Genomic DNA, 19,435 nt, shown 5'->3' on the forward strand with positions numbered 1-19,435 from the left:
GAGGCTCCAATGTGTTCTTAGCATCAGGCCCTTTGATTTCATTGTCATGGAGAAGGGAAAAAAACAAAAACAAAAACAAAACACAAGTTAGAGAAGTACCCTTTCGCCAGTCATGGCAAATGGAGCGTTAAACCACTGTTCAAATGTGCTGCAACTCTTAAAGATTGTAGGGAGGAGGAAGTTGAGGAGGGCCCAGAGTTCAGGGAGCTTATTCTGCAGTGGGGTCCCGGTCAAGAGGATTCTTCTGGGAGCCACATAGTGAGTGTTCAAGACCTGAGTCAGCTTGCAGTGGTGATTCTTCATTCGGTGGCCTTCATCCACGATCATGTATTTCCACCGAATCTGTAACACAAGAGGAAGGACCAGCATGGGGTCAGAAAGGGAAAACACAACAGGCAAGCAGGAGGGTGGAAGACCAAAGAGCCCACATCTGGTACAAGATGCGGAGTGATGCTCCTGAAGACGAACGCACCTCAACACATGAAATACTTCTTATGCCTGACGGAGCACGTGAAACACCATGTGATAATGGGACATTACAGCAACAACGTTCCTCAAGGGACATGTGACTGATTCCAAGTCGCCCTTCTACAAGGAAGGAACCTAGCGCCCAGAATGAAACGATCGATCCAGCCCCTGGATCCTGCGTCTCCTCACCCAATGCTCCTTTTGTTGACACTGAGTCATAAAGCTCTTACAGATTTCGTGGCTATACTGCCTCTCTTCATACCAAATTCAGAACACAGACATCCACCGGAAACAGAAGGCAATGACTGTTTTTTCCAAGATGGCACTCACAGGTGTCTAGAACTGAAATACTTTTGGCTTCAGGCCTCCTTTCTACTATCCTGGCTGGGTACCTTTAAGGCTTGGCTAAGTGTTTGCTTCGTTTATTTTCTTTTGTTTGAACAGGTTGTTAACAGTGAAAAGCTGGAATATTTCACATAAAAATCTGAACATCCAGCTTCTTTAAAAAAAAAAAAAAAAAGATTAGACCATAAAGGTACAAGATCCCAATAATGAATGTAACTGCATTGTATACCTAAAATGTACCAATAAACTCAATAAAGAATGTAAAAAAAAAAAAAAAGATTAGACCATAAAGGTACAAGATCCCAGTAATGAATGTAACTGCGTTGTATACCTAAAATGTACCAATAAACTCAATAAAGAATGTAAAAAAAAAAAAAAAGATTAGACCATAAAGGTACAAGATCCCAGTAATGAATGTAACTGCGTTGTATACCTAAAATGTACCAATAAACTCAATAAAGAATGTAAAAAAAAAAAAAAAGATTAGACCATAAAGGTACAAGATCCCAGTAATGAATGTAACTGCGTTGTATACCTAAAATGTACCAATAAACTCAATAAAGAATGTAAAAAAAAAAAAAAAGATTAGACCATAAAGGTACAAGATCCCAGTAATGAATGTAACTGCGTTGTATACCTAAAATGTACCAATAAACTCAATAAAGAATGTAAAAAAAAAAAAAAAGATTAGACCATAAAGGTACAAGATCCCAATAATGAATGTAACTGCGTTGTATACCTAAAATGTACCAATAAACTCAATAAAGAATGTAAAAAAAAAAAAACATTAGACCAAACAACTAGGCTCCTTCAGTTCATATATATTCCTTATCTGCGAGGTATAGGACCCTCTTTGTTTCATTTAAGATGAGACTGTCAGGCCAGGGATTTAGCTCAGTGGCGCCATGCCTGCCTTGCAAGCACAAGGTCCCAAGTTCAATCCCCAATACCAGAAACAAGTAAATGAATAAATATGATGAAAATGTTCTCACTGGCAGAGTGGCAATGAAGTTTTTGCCAAAACTGCAGAGCTAAACACACTGAAGTGTCCCAAGCGGATTATAGCTGAAGAACTTAAAATGCTCATGGCACTAGACCCCTGCCTAAATCCAGCCTTCCTTTCCTCTCTTATATTTTACCCTTCAGCCCTCTCCAAAGTCACTGTTCAGATTTTGAAAGTGACAATGATCAGCAGTGTCTCCGCTGGCCTATCCATTCCCTATACAACAATCGAGGGGCCACAAAATGCATCTGCCACTCAGATGTCCCCAGACCCTGCTACCAAGCTCTTTAGAGTGAGGTACCAGACAAGTAAAGTGCTATATCATCCTTGGTTTCTTCATTAGAGGAGCCAGTGATACCAGGGGAAAAGGAATAAAATCACAATTCAGACAGGGACATACAGGTAAAATAAACTATCAGACTTTTTTCCTTTCTCTATCACATCCAAGAAAAGTGCTTACGAATAATTAAAGTTGTACAATCAACTTCCCCGAACTTAACAATAGGAGGCAAAAATGTATTTAGATGTTTTCTAAATTTACTTTCTTGCCTGATTTAGCTTATGAAATAGTACACAAGGAACAGAGGCCCTTGGTTTTGCTACTGGGTTTCCTCCTAATTAGATCTTCCCGTGGAAAAAATTACTACCCCTTTCCATAGCTCCATTTCTCCCGTAACAAGTAAAAGCGATGCGTCTCGTTACCAGGCATCTTCGATGAATTTTGAAATACACATGCAGAAGACGCGATATGAATTTTTTTTAAAAGGATCTCAAATGTACAAACACATTCCCATAGTAATATTGGAAGCACGTCATTTTTGACACTGCAAAATTCATCTCTGAGCATGAGGGACAGGAACACAGCATTGTTGTCAGCACCATCTCAATTATTAAATCTCCCCTGGGAACATGCTTTCTTTATGTTATTTCCTATGATGCCATGAAGGGAACTCTCAGTTCCCACAGCAAAGGTTTAATGGAGGGATAGAACAAACCCCAGAAAAAGGGAGTCTCTTCAATTCTGGCCATAACTTAGTTTCAGATTATAGTGGTTTCAAAACACCATGAGATAAATGAAATTACCAAGAGAAAAATGAAGTTTTCACAATTGTTTCATGAAAAACAGCACTTTCATCTTTCTACCCAAACATACGAAGAGAAAGATGATATAAAAGCGAAAACAATCCTTCCGTTTTGCGGCTAAAGGATAACTTAGGACACACAGATGAAGAGAGATGTAGGGCACAGAAACAACTTCTCAGCTCCGATTCAAGAGTCACAGGAAAGGCCCTGGGTAATCTGAACAATGATCTCCCATTATTTTACCAGAAAAGAAGAGGTACAACACACACGCTTCAGCGTGGACAAATGCTCCCATGGGGAGCCCAGATGGAGGGGACCCTACTCCTCTTTACGGAGAAGAGAGACACGAGAGGGATGAAGTTACACCAACAATAACCCAGGGCAATAAAAACAATTATTTCTTTCCAAGCACATCCAAGGCTGTTGTGGGAGAAAGTTGCAAAGAGAACCCAGGTGCGTTTTCTTAAAATATGCAAACGCATTAACTGTGAGAGGATAGGAAAGAGTCTGGGATCAATCACACACATGAAAAAGTAGTGGCATGCAAAAAAATTAAAGCCTATAACCACCATATATCAGACTTGTGGAAAAAAAGAAAAGAAAGAGACCAGATAGCCAATGATCAAATTATACCACTGACTATAATTTGGTGAACACTTTACAGTCCAGCGAGATAGCCCGTAATTAGAGATAAAAGAATTTTTCTCAAAAAGCATACCTTTGCAAGAATGTGCTTGTCTTTTATAATGTACTCATAAGTAGTCAAGAGGACATTGAATTTGCCACTCCGTAGCTGGGGGACGAGGGAACGGCGCATTGCAGGCGTACCCTGAATGGAAAGAAAAATACATAGATTACCCGGGAAAGTGCTTGCACACTATTTCTCACAATTCTTAGCTTAATGGAGCCTGGACACGTAACATATGCACATCCATACATTATCATATGACGATCCCTTCCCCACGGAGGAAGTCTCGGCTAAATCACACGCCCTGACACTTTCCTAACCCTTGTCAGGAGTTTTTCCCACTTAAGTCTGATGGAAAAAAAGAGAAAAGGAAATGGCAGCAAGCTTGCAGTAGTAAGGAACCTGCTGCTCGGCTGAAAGGCTCCATTTCTGTGGGCACAGGCAGCAGGCAGCCCAGGCACCCGATAATTGCCTGACTTTGCAGGGACCTTCAGCACAGCAGCACCCACAGCGAGCCAGGCAGCAGCAAGAAGAATGTGCAATATTTGTCATTTGTATTACTCTCATCAGAAACCTCGCAATACGATAATTAACAATTTTCTTCTGCATTTCACTATCTGAAAGTAATTATGGTTTATTACAGTAATCTTCTTGGGATGATTAACTCTCGCTGTTTAGTACATGATGTACATGACAAAACTTTACAACCGAATACAGTTCACAGATGTGCGTACGGAATGAAGAAAACGGGGTCTAAGTTTTGCTTTTCCATATTTATATAAAAATACAGCATTCCAAACCTTGTAAGAAATTTTCACCACCGAAGGAGCCCACTTGTCAAATTCATATGTCCAGTTAGATAGAGTCCTACAGAACAAAAAATACAGGAGCAAAAAGACATTCGTACAAAAGTCAGCAGTTAAAAGACGCCCTTATTCATCTTTAGGCCTTGGCTTAAAGGGGGCTAGAGAATTAAAATATCTCAACTGCATGTTTATTTTAAAGGTGTGGAAATAAGAGAGAAGTTAGACATAAGCTACTAGAAAGCACAGTGACTTTGTGCTTTATTAAAAAAAAAAAACTCAAGAAAAAATTTAAAAGTACATAAGTACAGGCAGCAAAAACCCTAACTTTTAACATGGTACTGAAAAAGAGAGCCTGCCGGAGCGATCGGACACTCTTTAGAGCTAGCCATTAAGTTCAGAGAATATTTGAGTCAGGGGGAAAACAATTACAAAACTACATGAAAACTAAGCAAACCTGTTAAAAGGGAGCAGGGAAAGAAATACTGAGTGACTTTTTTCTTTAAAAAAGTTACTGAAAGTGGCATCGTGTAATATTTCAGAATGTGCAAAATAAGATGTAAAAGATCCAAATACTATGGAGACAGATAATTCATACAGAAAGATCTGCAAGTCATCCTCCGTTAGACACAGTTTAAGGCAAACACAAAAATAAAACCCTATTTGTATTGCAGGTGCCCACAGACGACAAATCTCAGCAAATAAGGCTGCAACCAGACATCCACAGCCACAGTGCACCCCAGGGAGGGTGGCGTGAAGTTAGCCTTCACTCCGTTGCTAAAGACTGTGAGGAAACCACCCAGTGGGCAGGCCCTGGGGAAGAGGTGGTTACAGCAAAAATAGGTTTTTCCCAAGCGGGGCCAAGGAAACACACAATGCACCATACTGAGGTTTGTTTAATGCAAAATGCAGTTACAGTTTTTTATTTCCATTCTTCTTTAAAAGACATAATAAAGAAAGATTTACAAATGTATCATCTTTTTACATGTACATCGGTGATTATAATCACCTTTTGGAAAACAGACAAGGGAAAAATCTTTTAAAAATCTTTACAAAAAAAAAAAAAATTAAGGATAAGGGCCTGGGATATAGCTCAGTGGTGCCATCGCCTGCCTGACAAGCACAAGGTCCCGAGTTCGATCCCCGGTACCAAAAACTTTAAAAAATAAAAATAAATAACAGATGAAAAACGGAGAAACAAAACAAAAAAAATGTTTACAAAAAACACCCATACCATTCCCTTTTGCGACCCACTTCAGGGGGCATGGAGAATAAAACTTGCTCATGAAGGGGAGGCTTTAGACCACAGGGCTGCTAACAATCACCTGGTCCCTTACTCACCTAGCCAGCCAAAGAGGATGAGTGGGAAATGAAAGGCGAAATTCAGATGACGTGGTTTTGGAAATACTGCATCCCTGAAAGCTGCAATTCGGCCTCCAGTGAGAAGCAAGGACAAGCTACTGACAGGGCAATCTCAACACAGGAAGGGCACAGGCGGAACACATGGCGTTACTTACGAAAGGGGGACAATGATGAGATAGGGGCCATTGAGTCTTTTGTGCTCCATCAGGTAAGTGATGAGGGCAATGGTCTGTATGGTCTTGCCTAGCCCCATTTCATCAGCTAAGATTCCATTCAAATTGTTATTATACAGGGAAACCATCCACTCCAGGCCCTGGAGCTGCAATGAAGAGTAATTGCTTCAATTATCCAAGATCTGCACAGGTAATTAATACTAATACAACTCAAGTGAGGCTGTGACTTCTTAACTTCTCGGTGCCGTACACTGGGTTTCCCACAGTAGCAAGGTGGGGAAGGCACCAGTGCAAAAAGGAATTTAAAATATGAGCCTGTAATCGTCCCTGCTGCTTGGCAGGTGTTGAGTGTTAATCAGATTTAGAAATGATGGGCTGCAGCATACTGGTGGGATTTTAAGCAGCTTTGCTGTTCATCCCTCCTTAGCATTTCACAGCGTACAACATTCTAGAATTATTACAAATGGAAAAAAAAAAACCCAAACCAAAATCTATTCCAACCACTCCACGAACAAAAAGCCAGTATGAGGATTAAAGATGAACAAACCAGAAGGCAGGTTTGGCACACAGACCAGTGATCATTCCAAACAGCCTTCCTGATAATGATAAGCCTGCCTCCAGGGTGTGACCCCTCAGGGAGGAAGCCCGTGCCCTGGGGCCAAGGCCACTCTGCTGGGCCTCTGGGAGGACACTTGTCTCCCTTGTACAGATAAAGCTCTCCAAAGGCAGCACACTGGAAGCCCACTGACTGGAGATGCATTCAACGTGTATTTCAGACACAAAAGCACCATACTAGACTCAGCTTTGAGTCCCTCATGTGAAGTACAAAAGATGAGGTGAGAATGCAAAACTGTTCATTCTTTCTCTCCTGACTCCCAATTCCCTTCCACCATCATACCACTCAACGGCACTGGGCTTTAGTGGCAGGGTCAAATATATGTGCCACCCATACATACATACGTGCACATATAGGTTGAAGTCAAGTTAGCTTGCTAATGAAATGATCCTTAGGGAAGTGCTAATGTTGCGTTTTATGTAAGAACAAAGTGAGTGACTGTACCGTACACAGGTGAGTTAGCTGGATATATTATGGGCAGTTAGGGCCGGGCTCTCCAGGCAGTCAATACAGAAGACAGTTGAGGCCCATCTACTGAAGGCCATGATTCAAAAAAAAAGGTGGGGGGGAAGTGCTACACTTACATACTTCCCCTAGGGCTGAACAGGAGTGACTGATACGCTAAACAGGTATTAATAGGTATGGATCACCTGGTCAGGGGACCAAAACCTCCCTAGCCCATTCCTTCTGCTAAATCCTTATTCATTCCATGTGCTTCCCCCTTTGATTTCCCCACTTAATCAATGTTACTTAAGCGACTACGATTGTTTTAATCTTATTGGTTGACCCTGGCTTTGTCCCACCTCATACCCACCTTGCAATTTCCCATTGGATCAATATTACCTAAGTGACTATACTTTTAATCTTATTAGTTGACTAGAGTTTTGTCCCACCTTGAACCCACCTCACCTCGTGGCTTTGCTCAAAAGCACCATTGAGAAGCAGGGTTGGTGGGCTACCCACTTTTCAGGTGTTCCCTCTGGTCCCTTGGACACACTGTTTTTCCCTCAATAAATATTCCTTCCTGTTAACCTCTGCTGTTCCTAGAGTTCATTCTTCAGACACAAACTCAGCATGTGCTGACATTAGAAGGCTGGGAGTTGTGATATTTCCCTTATATTTTGTGGATTATTCGGAGGTCTATATCATACACCCTATTATCAATTTATTTATGTAAAATACTAAATGACTATTCTTCGGATCATGTAGGAGTTATAAGGGACAGATACCAAGGTGTGTGTGATGCATGCCTTCCTGCAGAAGCTTGCTGTCAGAGAAGAAATAACAAGCAAGGGACACATACCTGTGTACCAAAAAGTGGTAATGGTGCCAATGTATATTGTACACAATTGTGTTGCCCAGAATTTCTCTTATGAAAATAGTGATGGTTTAAAAAACACTTTCACAAGCTATTCGGGATACCTTATGCAAAACCAAAGTCATCCCGAGGTTACTGTGGAAGTACAGCAATACCAAGAGATAAATAAAGAGGGACATGGGAAGAGCCTCCAGGAGACTAAGCAAAAGAGAGCGGAGAAGGGGGGAAATAAGTAGAAGCCACAAGGGGTGGTTAAGAGAAGCTGTCCGCTTCCAACACAACCTCAACGCAACTAGACCTTGAGGAAGTCAACTAACAGCCAGAAACATTTGGATACTGACAATGGATTGTTTTGTTTCACTTTTAATGAAAACTTGCCAAGGGGCTGAATTTTGCATCTGCAGCAATCCTAGATAAAACAAAAGTAAAAACCAGGAACAGAAGGGACCAAGAATTCACAAAACCTAAAGGAAGGGATTTGGACTTTCCTGAGCTGTAGCTGGAGTGGGGAGGCTAGGACGGCCTGCACGGACCCAGGGAACACAGGGACGTCCAGGGGAGGTAGACGTTCATGATACAAAAGCCTGCCGAGGAGAAAGAGAAAACTTTCACACGGAGAGGATGCCAGAAAAGACTTTGAGCCCATCTGAACCACTCTGTGAAAACAGAGAACTCATCATGCAGACACCGGTTACTGGATTCTAGGAAGAAGAAACTTTGCAAAGTGCAGCCCCAGAGGGAGACAGAGCAAAGCACTTTCAAGGCCTCTCTAGCAGCCCAGCGAGGGATTCGTGTTTGGAAGGAGAAGGGCATGGTTTTGAAATGAAAGTGATGAAGAAAGCTGTTTACAAAGCTGTTGGAAGGAGGAGAAAATCAATATGGTCTTAAAAATTATCTACAAATAATCCAAAAGTGGACACCCCACCTACAAATATGCAAACATTTATCAGAATATACCACAAGCTACCATCTCTGTCAAGGAGGCAAAATGAGATGAAATACAAGCATCATGGTCTTTGCAGAAAACATGGCTCAGTAAGGCCAAAGCAGCTGTCCTCAAAAGTGTGCTCCCGGGACTACTCTGGGCCCCAAGTCAAAATGATCTTTATAATACCAAGGCCTTTTTTGTCATTCTTACTGGGTAAACAGCAGCAGCAACAGTGCAAAGCATGATGGGCACAAGCTGCTTGCACGCTGGCACAGGCCGGGTCAGCACTGCGCCCCCAGGTGTGGTGAGCTTCACTGCCATGTGAGGGCAGCAGACAGTGCCAGGATTTAGAAGCGGAAAGACCTGATGCCCAGAAGTGTGAGAACTACTGGCCTAAGGCATGCATGTCCCCAAGTGTATGCCGTAAGACACTGTTTTATATGACAGCATTGCATGATGTATAGAAATGTGGCCTTGGTTGTCAAAGCAGTTTGTAAATACAAAATTAAACAATGTCAAACAAGTTAGTTTCAAGTAGGATGTTGGTATGTATGATGGATTTACTTTTGCATCGTTGTTAGTGTGCTGATGTGCATCGTGGATGACCAAGAGGGGTCACTGCCAAGGTGACATGTGTCTTGGTGGCTTGGAACAGTCCTTGCTTACACTATAGCTATGATCAAAATGAAAACCTCCCTGCTTTCTCTCACAAATATCCAAATTTGGAACAGTAAATTATGATAGTCCTAGTTACAGCTGATGGTTTTTCCGAAATTTATTGCACGATAAAAACTTTGCACTTTTTTTTTTTTTTTTAACTTTTGAGGAACAGCTCCACGGAACAAATTCTTTAAGGAAGACACTTTAGGAAACCCTAAAAAGAAACAGGAAGTAAAAAACAGGAGTTAAACTCCTGTTTGGAGGTCAAATGAAACATCTGTTTTGCTTGTGGCTAGTTTTAATCAAAGCACAGATACTCCTAACTTTATTATACCTCAAGAAAGCAAAACACTAGTTGATTACATGAGGTGGTCAAATTCATACCATAAAACTATGGCTACAACTGAAATTTCCAAAAGAAATACTTCATTTATTTCAGGATGAGGTGAGGATGTTCCCTCACTAACAGAATGTCTGGCTGTTCCATTTTGAAGAGGTCCACAATGAAAGTGTTCTAAATATAGTTAACTCGGTATGTCTCTGAACAAAATTCATACCAAAAACTACAAAAGAGAAACCGGTATAGCGTGTCCTAGAAAAAGCAGCCATCACGGAAATGCTCTGAAAGAAGAGTCAATAGCAGCAGTGATAGGATTTAAACTGTTTCAGCTTCGTCAAAGTCTCACGTTCAGCTAACGTGCGCATGGTATACTCTAACGCAAGTCGGGTTAAAACAAAAACTATGACTTGCTGGAGAAACATGAATATGCCAATTACCTGGTAATGCTTTAGGGTCCCATTAATGAGGAGGGCAGACTGCTTCTCCACCCTCTCTGAGATGGCGTGGGCCACGGTGTAGTAGGACTGGGACCCTCTGGCACTGTACTGCATACTGTATTCATCGTCCACGTCTTGCTTTGCTGTCCTGTGGAATACATAACAGGGAATCACATGCTGCCACCGTTACTTCATCCAAAGAGTGAACTGAGAGTCTACAATAGCCACAGTGTGTGTAGTTTAGAGAACTACTACGTCTTGCAGTTCGAGGGTATCATCTGTGATATTCAGATAAAACTAAGCAAGGTGAGCGTTATTATTATCCCCACTTCATGCATGTGAAGTACTCGTGTCTCAGAGAGATTACTACAATCGCCCAAGTCATAAAAGATGCCCTTGATTTCCAGAGCCCAACAAGGGTCGGTCCCCAAGAGCTGTAGACCAACTTCCCTTTGCCAAAGAAGCAGTCCTGGGCTTTGAGGATACAAGCATAAATCCCGTTCACACACTTGACAGTCATGAGGAGGGGGATCAAAGAAGACACGAGAGGGTAGGGAAGCAGGAAGGCGGGCTTCCACCCTCTCTGTCTTGTCCATGAGTGGCATTTTATGGTCTGAGTGATGGCAAACCATCGAGGGCCCCTAACACCTTCAGTGAAAGAGCAGGGGTTAGATTGGGAAATCAAGGGATCCCAAAGTGGGGCAGGCGACTATGGAATAAAATAGAAAAATACTGAGATTTCTGTCTCTGGCTTTTTAAAAATCCCACAGTTTAAAGTTTTCTCTTGCTCATACTGTTTCAAAACCATTTAAATGCGGTAGGAGAATTTTTCTTATAACAGGAGCCAACACAGCAAAGATGGGTACAAATCACTGACAGTGAGGAGGAACGGGGGACAGGGATGTGACACTGGAGCCTCAAAAGCAGGGGCAGAGGACTGTGGGACAGGGAGAGTTGCAGATGACCTGGCTGGGACACCATGGGACAGGAATGGCAGTTCAAAGCGGGGCTGCTGGCCAACTGTTGCTGACTCTGAGGGAGAAAGGAGAGGTACAGAAACAGCCAGCTAACGGGTAAGTTTGACGAGGTCAATCTGGGACGGAAGAGCAAATGACCGGTGTAAAGCCCAGAAGTAAGCCCAAGCTGGAGATGGGGTCTCAGGAGAGAAAAGAGGAAAAGAGAAAAGAAGAAGAGAGAAAAGAAGGAAGAAGGAAGGAAGGAAGGGGATGAACCTCTCAGACCCGAGGGACTGGAGATCAGACAGAATCCCTGAGGGGCCAGTACAGTGTGAGGATGAAGTTGGCTCCCTTCCTTAAACAAAATTCTCTAAAAAAAAAAAACAAACAAAAATGATTTTCATGCGCCATATTTCCAAAGGAGAAAACTGAGAGAGATACATACTCAATTATCTGCTTAGCATCCTTTTCAGACACTTCTTCACTGTTTGGGTCCAGAAGGATTTTCTCTTCTGTTTCCTGCCTACTGGATTCTTCTTCCTCATCCTGGAGAAGAAACAAAGATGTTGGAAAGCTACATTTTAACAAGGAAATTCTACAGTTGGCATTTTTTTAAAGAAAGACTAAATAAATAGTATTCAACTTCACAAATGAAGAAAATAAAAAGAATTAAGGGAGAAAGGAATTTAACATCTATTTAAATCAGGCGATTCACCACCCCACTGATGTTTATGTATTTATGTATTTATTTTGGTACTGGGGATCGAACTTGGGACCTTCAGGACCTTGCTCTTGCAAGGCAGGCACTGGCACCACTGAGCTAAATCCCCGGCCCCTCCCACTGATGTCTAGGTCACTGAACAAGAGATGAAAAGGGCTCCCTGGGGATCCCTACGTAGACCCTAGCTCCAAAGAATACAAATGTGGTATTATTGGCCATCAGAGTCCTGTGACCATGGCTGCTCTCTCCTCTCTGAAGACAGACTTTGGAGAGTTTAATATTCTCCTTCTAAAAATGCTCTCTGGTAATGTCTGTGGGACTTGACGGTTCTCCCATGTGTTCATGTACAGAAACCAGAGCTTACGAACATATGCTGCTTTCTGTGGCAGCCCTGCATTAAGCATTTCTGAGTATTCCCAAAAGCACTATCGCTAGCTTGACAAAGGGTTCATCGCATCCCTGTCTCTCAGCTATGCACTACATCCTGCTGACCAGTTTCTTAGAACTACTAAATGTTCACCGATATTAAAGGCAGCTGTGACAGCAAGCATGCTTTTCCCTGCGCCTTGAATGAAAACCTAAACACTGACCCGGTATCGATGCTAAAAATCAAACTAATGCTAACAGACCATTCAGAAACGGCTTGTGAGCTGAGGACCCAGCGCCACACCTGCATCTGCTAGGTGAGGAAAAGGACACCGGCCTCCTCACTGGGACGCACTTGGGACCCTGAGCTCCGATTCCCAGTCAGCTCACTTCCTCCCAGATGTCTACGGCTGTCTCTGGGCATCAGTCTCACGGTGGCACCTGCTGCTTAAGCAGCACACTTTTATCTGACAGCTGCCCACTCTGGCTCTCTCAGAGAGAAAACTCCTCCAAAGGATCGCTGATGAGCCCATTCACCAGAATGAGTAAGACACAAAGAAAGAGTAGCTGGGGAAAAAGTTAGCGCGTGCCCTAAAGTATGTGCTTTTTAATGGTTAAGCTTTTTTGAATACAATTATTTTTCACAAGTAGACAGTGCTCATGGTAGATTAGAAAACAAATATATAAAAAACAAATAGAAGGAAATTAGGGTAGTCTTAAAATCCTGGTAAGCTATTATCAAGAAAGCTGTTTTACCTGGACCTTTTGTACCAACTCCTCTACTCCGGGAATATCACATCTAACAACTATTAACACTATTCTACAAAAAGATAAAATCTTTCAATCCTTTTATTTTCAATTACTAAACATTTCATAACTGATCTGACAAGTACTTTCAATTAGTTGTCAATTTCTGTTCAAAGTATCCAAGATTCCCATTATACATTCTGGACATAGTAAGGGTTCTTTCCAAGAGACTGAGGAATGTGCTTCTCTCTGGGTAACAAGGACATTCAAGGATTCAAAGAAGAACCTCAGGAAGAACTCAGAGAATCAGTGAACTCCTTCGGCCAGGCCCACGTTGCCCTTCTCATCTAAGTTCTCAGACTTAACAACTTCAAGAAAAGACTCCAAGGCCTAAAGGACTTTGGAAACTTTTAGGTAGTTAACTCACTGTGAAGCACTAGGAGACATGGGAGTCCCTATCCCAAAGTAATCTGTTTTCAGTTTTCTGAGAAAGGCCCTTTCATCATCTCTAGTTTAATGCCAGCTCCTCTGGTCTTGGTCCCAAATGAATTTAGAATTCTCCAAGTTTCCCCATCAGCCAAGAGCCCTCAAGAGATTGCTATACCACTAGGCAGGGACCTTGTGAGATTTTGCAGTTCTTTAGCCCCTATTTTATGCAAAAGCCAACCATGGAGAAAGAAGGAATAAAAGGACTCGTGGACAAGGCCTGCATTTATGGAGAAGTTTCTTTCCCCGTCAACTTTCCAAACAGTAAAGCTCAGTGGAAATACATACCTCTTCCTCGTAATCAGAATCACTCTCTTCACTGTCAGATCTAGGGGCAACTTCGTAACTAAGGAAAAAGAGTGGAGAAGAGGGGAGGTTTAGTTTTTTAAATGATAAAACAACATAGACACCATGTGACTTAACTGGTACACTCTATACAGAGAGGTGATAAATGAAGATAACGTCCAACATCGCAGCAAAGGCTGCACTGTCTTAATTTCAAGATTTCACAGGGACCACCAAAGTCTAAGAAGCCCAAAGAATACCAGTACCATGGCTTTTGTACCATACCCAGGGTTCATTTCCAGCCAGGCATCCAGTTGACTTGCTTTGGGTGCTTCTGGTCCAAACAGGACCTTGCCAGTTTCTGTGTGCGTTACTTTGACAGGCAGATCACTCATCTGGCTGCTCTCATCTATTGGCTAGAAAGAGAGAGAGAAAAAAATATCCGCCAGATGTTAAGCCATTCTCTCCATTCCATGCTAGGTGTTTCGCAGCCTTTTCGCTGTCCAGCGTCTGACACGTTTCTCTGTATTTCAAAATTTCACCTCCTGATGAATCTCGGTGGTAAGCAAGAGGCTGTCTTCCACTGAAGGAACTGAAAAGGCAGGCATCCCTGGCAGCTGAGGGTCAGCCACCAGGTCTCAGCTCCTCCTCTGGATATCACAAAGGCTGTCACTCTGGGGCTACATGCTGAAGGGAGTGTGAGCCGCCAAGCGCACTTGAGAAGGCAAAGCCATGGAGGCAGCAGAGGCTGTGAACTGGCACTGGCGGTGCCAAGCTCCTGCCTGCTCCCAGCAGCCATGTCTTCCCTGGGCCAGGTGTACATTAGCACACTGGGCACAGTCCGGAGTCAGTCTATAGTGCTTCTGGAGAGCGGAGGAGTGCCCCAAAGTCCTACCACAGTCGCACATCCCTCATTTTGAAAATCCAAAATGCGACACTTTCTGAGCCCTGATGTGACCCTGAGAAAATTCCACACCCGACTCCAAGAACAGGTCACAGTCAAAATAAAAGTACAATAAAAGTGCTGTCCAAAATGACCTTCAGATTATGGGTACAAGGTGTATAAAAGGCAAAAATGAAATGCATATGTGGACTTAAGACTCATCTAAGAAAACTCAATAGGTGTGAGCAACTATTCCAAAATTTTAAAATATCTTAAATACTTCTGGCCTCAAACGTCTAGGATACTCACCCTGTGACACATTTCCTTCTTATTTAAGGTAGCCGGAATTAATTTCGGCCATTGAAAGTAACACCCCTCAAGTCTGCAACTAATATTCTCCAGGTAACACCTACTGCAAAGCCACTATTGAGGAGAAAATAGAAAAGGAAAAGGCAGGGTAGCCCAGAGTCACCTCATTAGTGGCTGTCTGGATTTTGCAGAACTGGTGTTCTTTATCCAGGAACAATTCAACAAGTACTTAACTCAAACACCATGCTAAAAAGTATGATTTTAAAAAAAGCCTGCTTATTGAAAACGTAGGGAATTGACCACAACTGAACTGGAGTTCATTACTAGACTCCGTGAAAAAAGAAGTTTGTTCAGAAAATTAAGAGAATAAATGATACTGCAGAGGTTGTATTTAACCTACTCTAGAAGACATTATCTGAAAAGGCCTCAAAATGGAGCAATTTGATGCAAATGAATGCTACTGATTACAGGGTGACTGGCTTGGAGGAGCAGACCTTGGGTCAGATGTTTGGAAATGCTTGATTTGTGAGTGCTTCAAGTTGTCTATATCCTGAAGAGTTAAAAAAAATGGGATGTTTAGGAGCTCATTATTTCAAACAATTTTTCCTAAGTTATTCTTAATTACTTTTGTGGTCAAATAAATATAGAAAACACTATCCACTATAATTAGTATTACCATATCGTGTACTACTGCAATTTTTAAAAAACGATAGGAAAAACAGTATGCTGGAGATTACTTTCCATATCCTACAGGAAATAGCCAAAAACAAAAACCCCAGTGAATCCAAAACCCCAGTAGTTTTTTTTCCCTTCCCTACTTGCTCAACAAAGCACTGTCAGACTAAGAAACAATATGAGAGTGATGAAGTCACCTTAAAAGAAAGGCTTACTCCATTGTCTTCCATTCCCTCTCCCTCTTCTGAAGCAGGCTAAAGCCATGGTTTTGAGCATTACTGCTTTGCATTGCAACGTGATGCTTTTTCCACGTTCATACAAAAGGTCATTTGTACACTCACAAGATGAAGAAAATCTCCCATCTGCTATCATTTCCCTCACAAACTCACATCCTGTTATCTCCAACTATTTAATAGAGCTTCTTCTATTGCTCATGTCATGCCCCAAAGAAAACTGGAAATCACTGGAGCTGGAATTCGAAGTTTGACAAAGGCACTGCATGAGCACGGAAGAACGAGAAGAACATTACTTTTCAAAACAAACTGAGCAAGACGTCCACTTTGCAAACTCCAGCTAAACGAACTCACACATAAAATTAAAAGAAAGATGTATGTCATAAACCCAAGGTTAGTTGCCAACTTTCCTAAGAGATGGTAAGAGATAAGAGCACTAAAACACTAACTTGTTAGATTTCTCCCTATACCCTTCCTTGTTCATTACAAATGAATGCATGCATGCTTGCATAAGGCTGGGCTTTTGCAAAGTGAAGTTGTTTCTAAGTGCCCTAATGTATAGTATTCTTTGCTCATAACAGCTCGAAGAGAGTTTCTTACACATTAGACATTTATCCTGATCCTTGTTGTCCTTATGATGGATGATAGTGGTTAGGCGACATTTCTTTTCAAGAGGTTTCTGCATAGAAGAGTGGTTCAACCCTTTTCCTGCAACAAGGCTGTGAGAGCTCACAATAGGACTCGCCTGCCTAGTGAATCTAGGATGGAAACGGGCTACCCGCTTCCACCCCGTCCTCGAAGCAGGTTTATCAGATTCTGTGAGAGAAAAGAGGTGGTCTGAAGCCAATGCCCTCTCTGCCCCAGGCCAGGCACACACTTCACACCGTGAATCACTGGCAGAAATCCTTGAGTTTTTTAGGAAACATAAATAAAGAAATATGTCCTCATGATCCAGAAGAATACTGTAAATACTGGGAAATAAAATTTAGGACTGGGCTTGTGTCGACATGGGGAAGCTACATTGTAAGCCTATACAAATGTCAAAAAAATACCCCCATACATCTACTGATTGTTTTTACAAATTTCAAATTAATAATAACTAGGAAAACTGGGTCATATTTTATACTTCTCTACCACTTACTGGGAATATATAAAGAACCACGTAAGTCTCTTACACATTTTATGTATTCATATGTAGGTCTGTGTACAGAAAATTCTGGAACGTTATGTAAGTAACTTGGTATCACTTGATCGGTAATCTAAGATGAAAGCAGATTAATTTTCACTGAGTCTTTTATGTTATTTTAATTTCTATGATGTAATGTACTACTGTTTTACTACAAAATGACTAGTTGAGAAAAATAAAATCCGTTTACAGAGAACGGTGCTGCATGGTATGGCAGGGACCCACTTAGCAGTAGAAAGGGGTGCCACCTCCCTTACCTCTCCGTCCGGTCCTAGGGCAGACTCCCCTCCCTCTGCATTCTCTTCAGCTTTCTGCAAAACAACAACATGAAACATGACGGTAAATCAAGAGGAAGGGACAGGACTTCACGTGCCTCCGGTAGGTAACATTTCACTGCGGCCCATCACCCTGCAGCAAAGCTTAAGTGTGAATGCCTTATATTTTTATTTATCCTTGTTACTGGAGACAAAGCATGCATTGTATTACCAACTTGGAAAGAGTCATTTAAAGCCAGATGTGATTCAAGGCTAGCACGCTAGAGATTTGTGGATTGTATCTTTGGGGACCCAAAGAGTGGAAGACGTGGCAGCAAGGGGAGAGCAGTCAGAACCTGAAGCATTTTCTTCTCGTGTTTGGCACTGTGAAGACAAAGCCTGACATAATTAGCTCAACTTTCCTAGTCCCTAAGCAAGTTTTTGTCAGCAAGGAAAAACAGCATTCTAAAAATATCCATCAAGAATAAGCTCTGAACCGCTTCTGGGTCATAATAATACAAAATAATACAAAATTCTGTGAGTTCCCTGGGTATTTTTCATTCCACATAATTGGCTTTCATAATATATAGTATTTCCACAATGTGAATATGGGGAAACTGGATACAGTTAGTGTAATTTCACGAAAAACTGTCATCACCACTCCTTAAATATTCCAGTACATAGTCCACTAACCTCTATGTGCCTTAAAGACAACCAAACGAAAAGCCAGGAGTATGGCACATTTTGGTACAGACCCACAAAAATCTCATCTGTACTATATACCAAATAGCCTAAAATTTTTCTTCCATTTATAATGACTTCTTTGATAAGCAAAATATTTCATACCACTTTTACAGAATCTTTAAAGTTGTTGCTAAAATGCTGTCCTATTTCTATATAAGATGATAAGGGGGAGATTTCTAGTCATTTACTTTATCAAGAAAATGAGCTATTCTCCCTTGGGCTCTTTAGTTAATTAAAATACGCATACACATAGACACATATATGTGTGTGTACACACACACACAATGATATGGAACCAGTATTAACTTTGTTTAGTTAAGACATGATTCTGTTAATACAGTTTTGTCTTCCATGAAAATAACTCAATAGCATCTTGGTAAAATGACTTTTGTGAAAATGTTTAATATTTTAAATCTAGCCTTTTTGCTGGGAGTGCAGCTCAGTGGCAGAACACTTGCCTCCGATGTTTGAGGGGCTGAGTCCCAAGGAGCACCACGCACGAAAACGTCTGACCTTTTTTCCATACTGAAGAAAAGCGTGTTTGAAATGCATGTTTGAAATCTTCAAAGTTCTATATATTAGACCGTAATCTTTCTTACGGATATATCTGTACGCATGCCAAGACACGAAGCAAAACAACAATGTAGTCTACCAAAGAGTAGGAAACCAGACAATCCATTTGGCTGCGATTGCCTAAGAATTTAACTTTCTGCTCATGCCACTGCGAAGTGAAAATATTTACAAACTCAAGAGGAGCGACGGGCTATGAATGGGAGCAGGCTTGTTGTCTGGGCCGGGGATACAGCCAACGGTGACAGGACCCTCGGTTCAGAAGGGAAACCCATCGCCCCCGTCACACACTGGAGGCTCCACTTTTGGAATTCTCAGGCACAGTACTCAGGGGATGCTTGTCATCAGTGGAAGTCAATGAATCCCACTATTCTCCCCATACAAACCAGAAATAAGCTACAAATTTGGCCAACAAAGAAAATCAAATGAGACAATGAAAAAGCCAATTTCAGATATCTAGCAAGTACAGCTGGATCACCCTTTCAATGAATAACACATTAGAAAGCCTGAAGCACCATGGATGAACAGAATCAAACCATTCTAAAGGAGAGTCTCCTCTGAAATATGCTGAGGGCTAGCCAGAGTGTTATCTAAAAACTGCCTCAGAATCAGGCCCTTTCAATAAGTCCCCTAAATTATTTTTTTATTGTTAGATATTGAATTTTTAAAAAAAAGCATTATAAGACTTAAGCAAGCCTCTTGGTTCTGGAATTAGACAACCTTAGTGTCACTCCCAGCTCTGTGACTAAGCATAAGAGACCTGAATGGTATAATTTTTTTTTTTTTTTTTTTTTTT

At 41.6% G+C, this 19,435-nt stretch overlaps 1 protein-coding gene across 6 annotated transcripts in view; it reads right to left on the reverse strand.

Moving 5' to 3' along the window:
* Smarca2 (SWI/SNF related, matrix associated, actin dependent regulator of chromatin, subfamily a, member 2) overlaps positions 1 to 19,435 on the reverse strand; it is a 173,719-nt gene that overhangs the window by 101,561 nt on the left and 52,723 nt on the right. For all 6 annotated transcript variants that reach the window (XM_010640120.2, XM_010640123.3, XM_010640125.3 and 3 more), the window contains exons 10-18: positions 17,329 to 17,382; positions 14,071 to 14,201; positions 13,789 to 13,846; positions 11,626 to 11,726; positions 10,225 to 10,372; positions 5,908 to 6,071; positions 4,388 to 4,454; positions 3,618 to 3,728; positions 100 to 342 (exon numbers count right to left, since the gene is read on the reverse strand). In XM_010640120.2, coding sequence (XP_010638422.1) covers positions 100 to 342; positions 3,618 to 3,728; positions 4,388 to 4,454; positions 5,908 to 6,071; positions 10,225 to 10,372; positions 11,626 to 11,726; positions 13,789 to 13,846; positions 14,071 to 14,201; positions 17,329 to 17,382 — 1,077 coding nt within the window. The remainder of the gene's footprint in view (positions 1 to 99; positions 343 to 3,617; positions 3,729 to 4,387; positions 4,455 to 5,907; positions 6,072 to 10,224; positions 10,373 to 11,625; positions 11,727 to 13,788; positions 13,847 to 14,070; positions 14,202 to 17,328; positions 17,383 to 19,435) is intronic.

The sequence above is a fragment of the Fukomys damarensis genome, unplaced genomic scaffold (assembly GCF_012274545.1).
Source record: "Fukomys damarensis isolate Sample0158 unplaced genomic scaffold, DMR_v1.0_HiC HiC_scaffold_31, whole genome shotgun sequence".
NCBI lineage: Eukaryota > Metazoa > Chordata > Mammalia > Rodentia > Bathyergidae > Fukomys > Fukomys damarensis.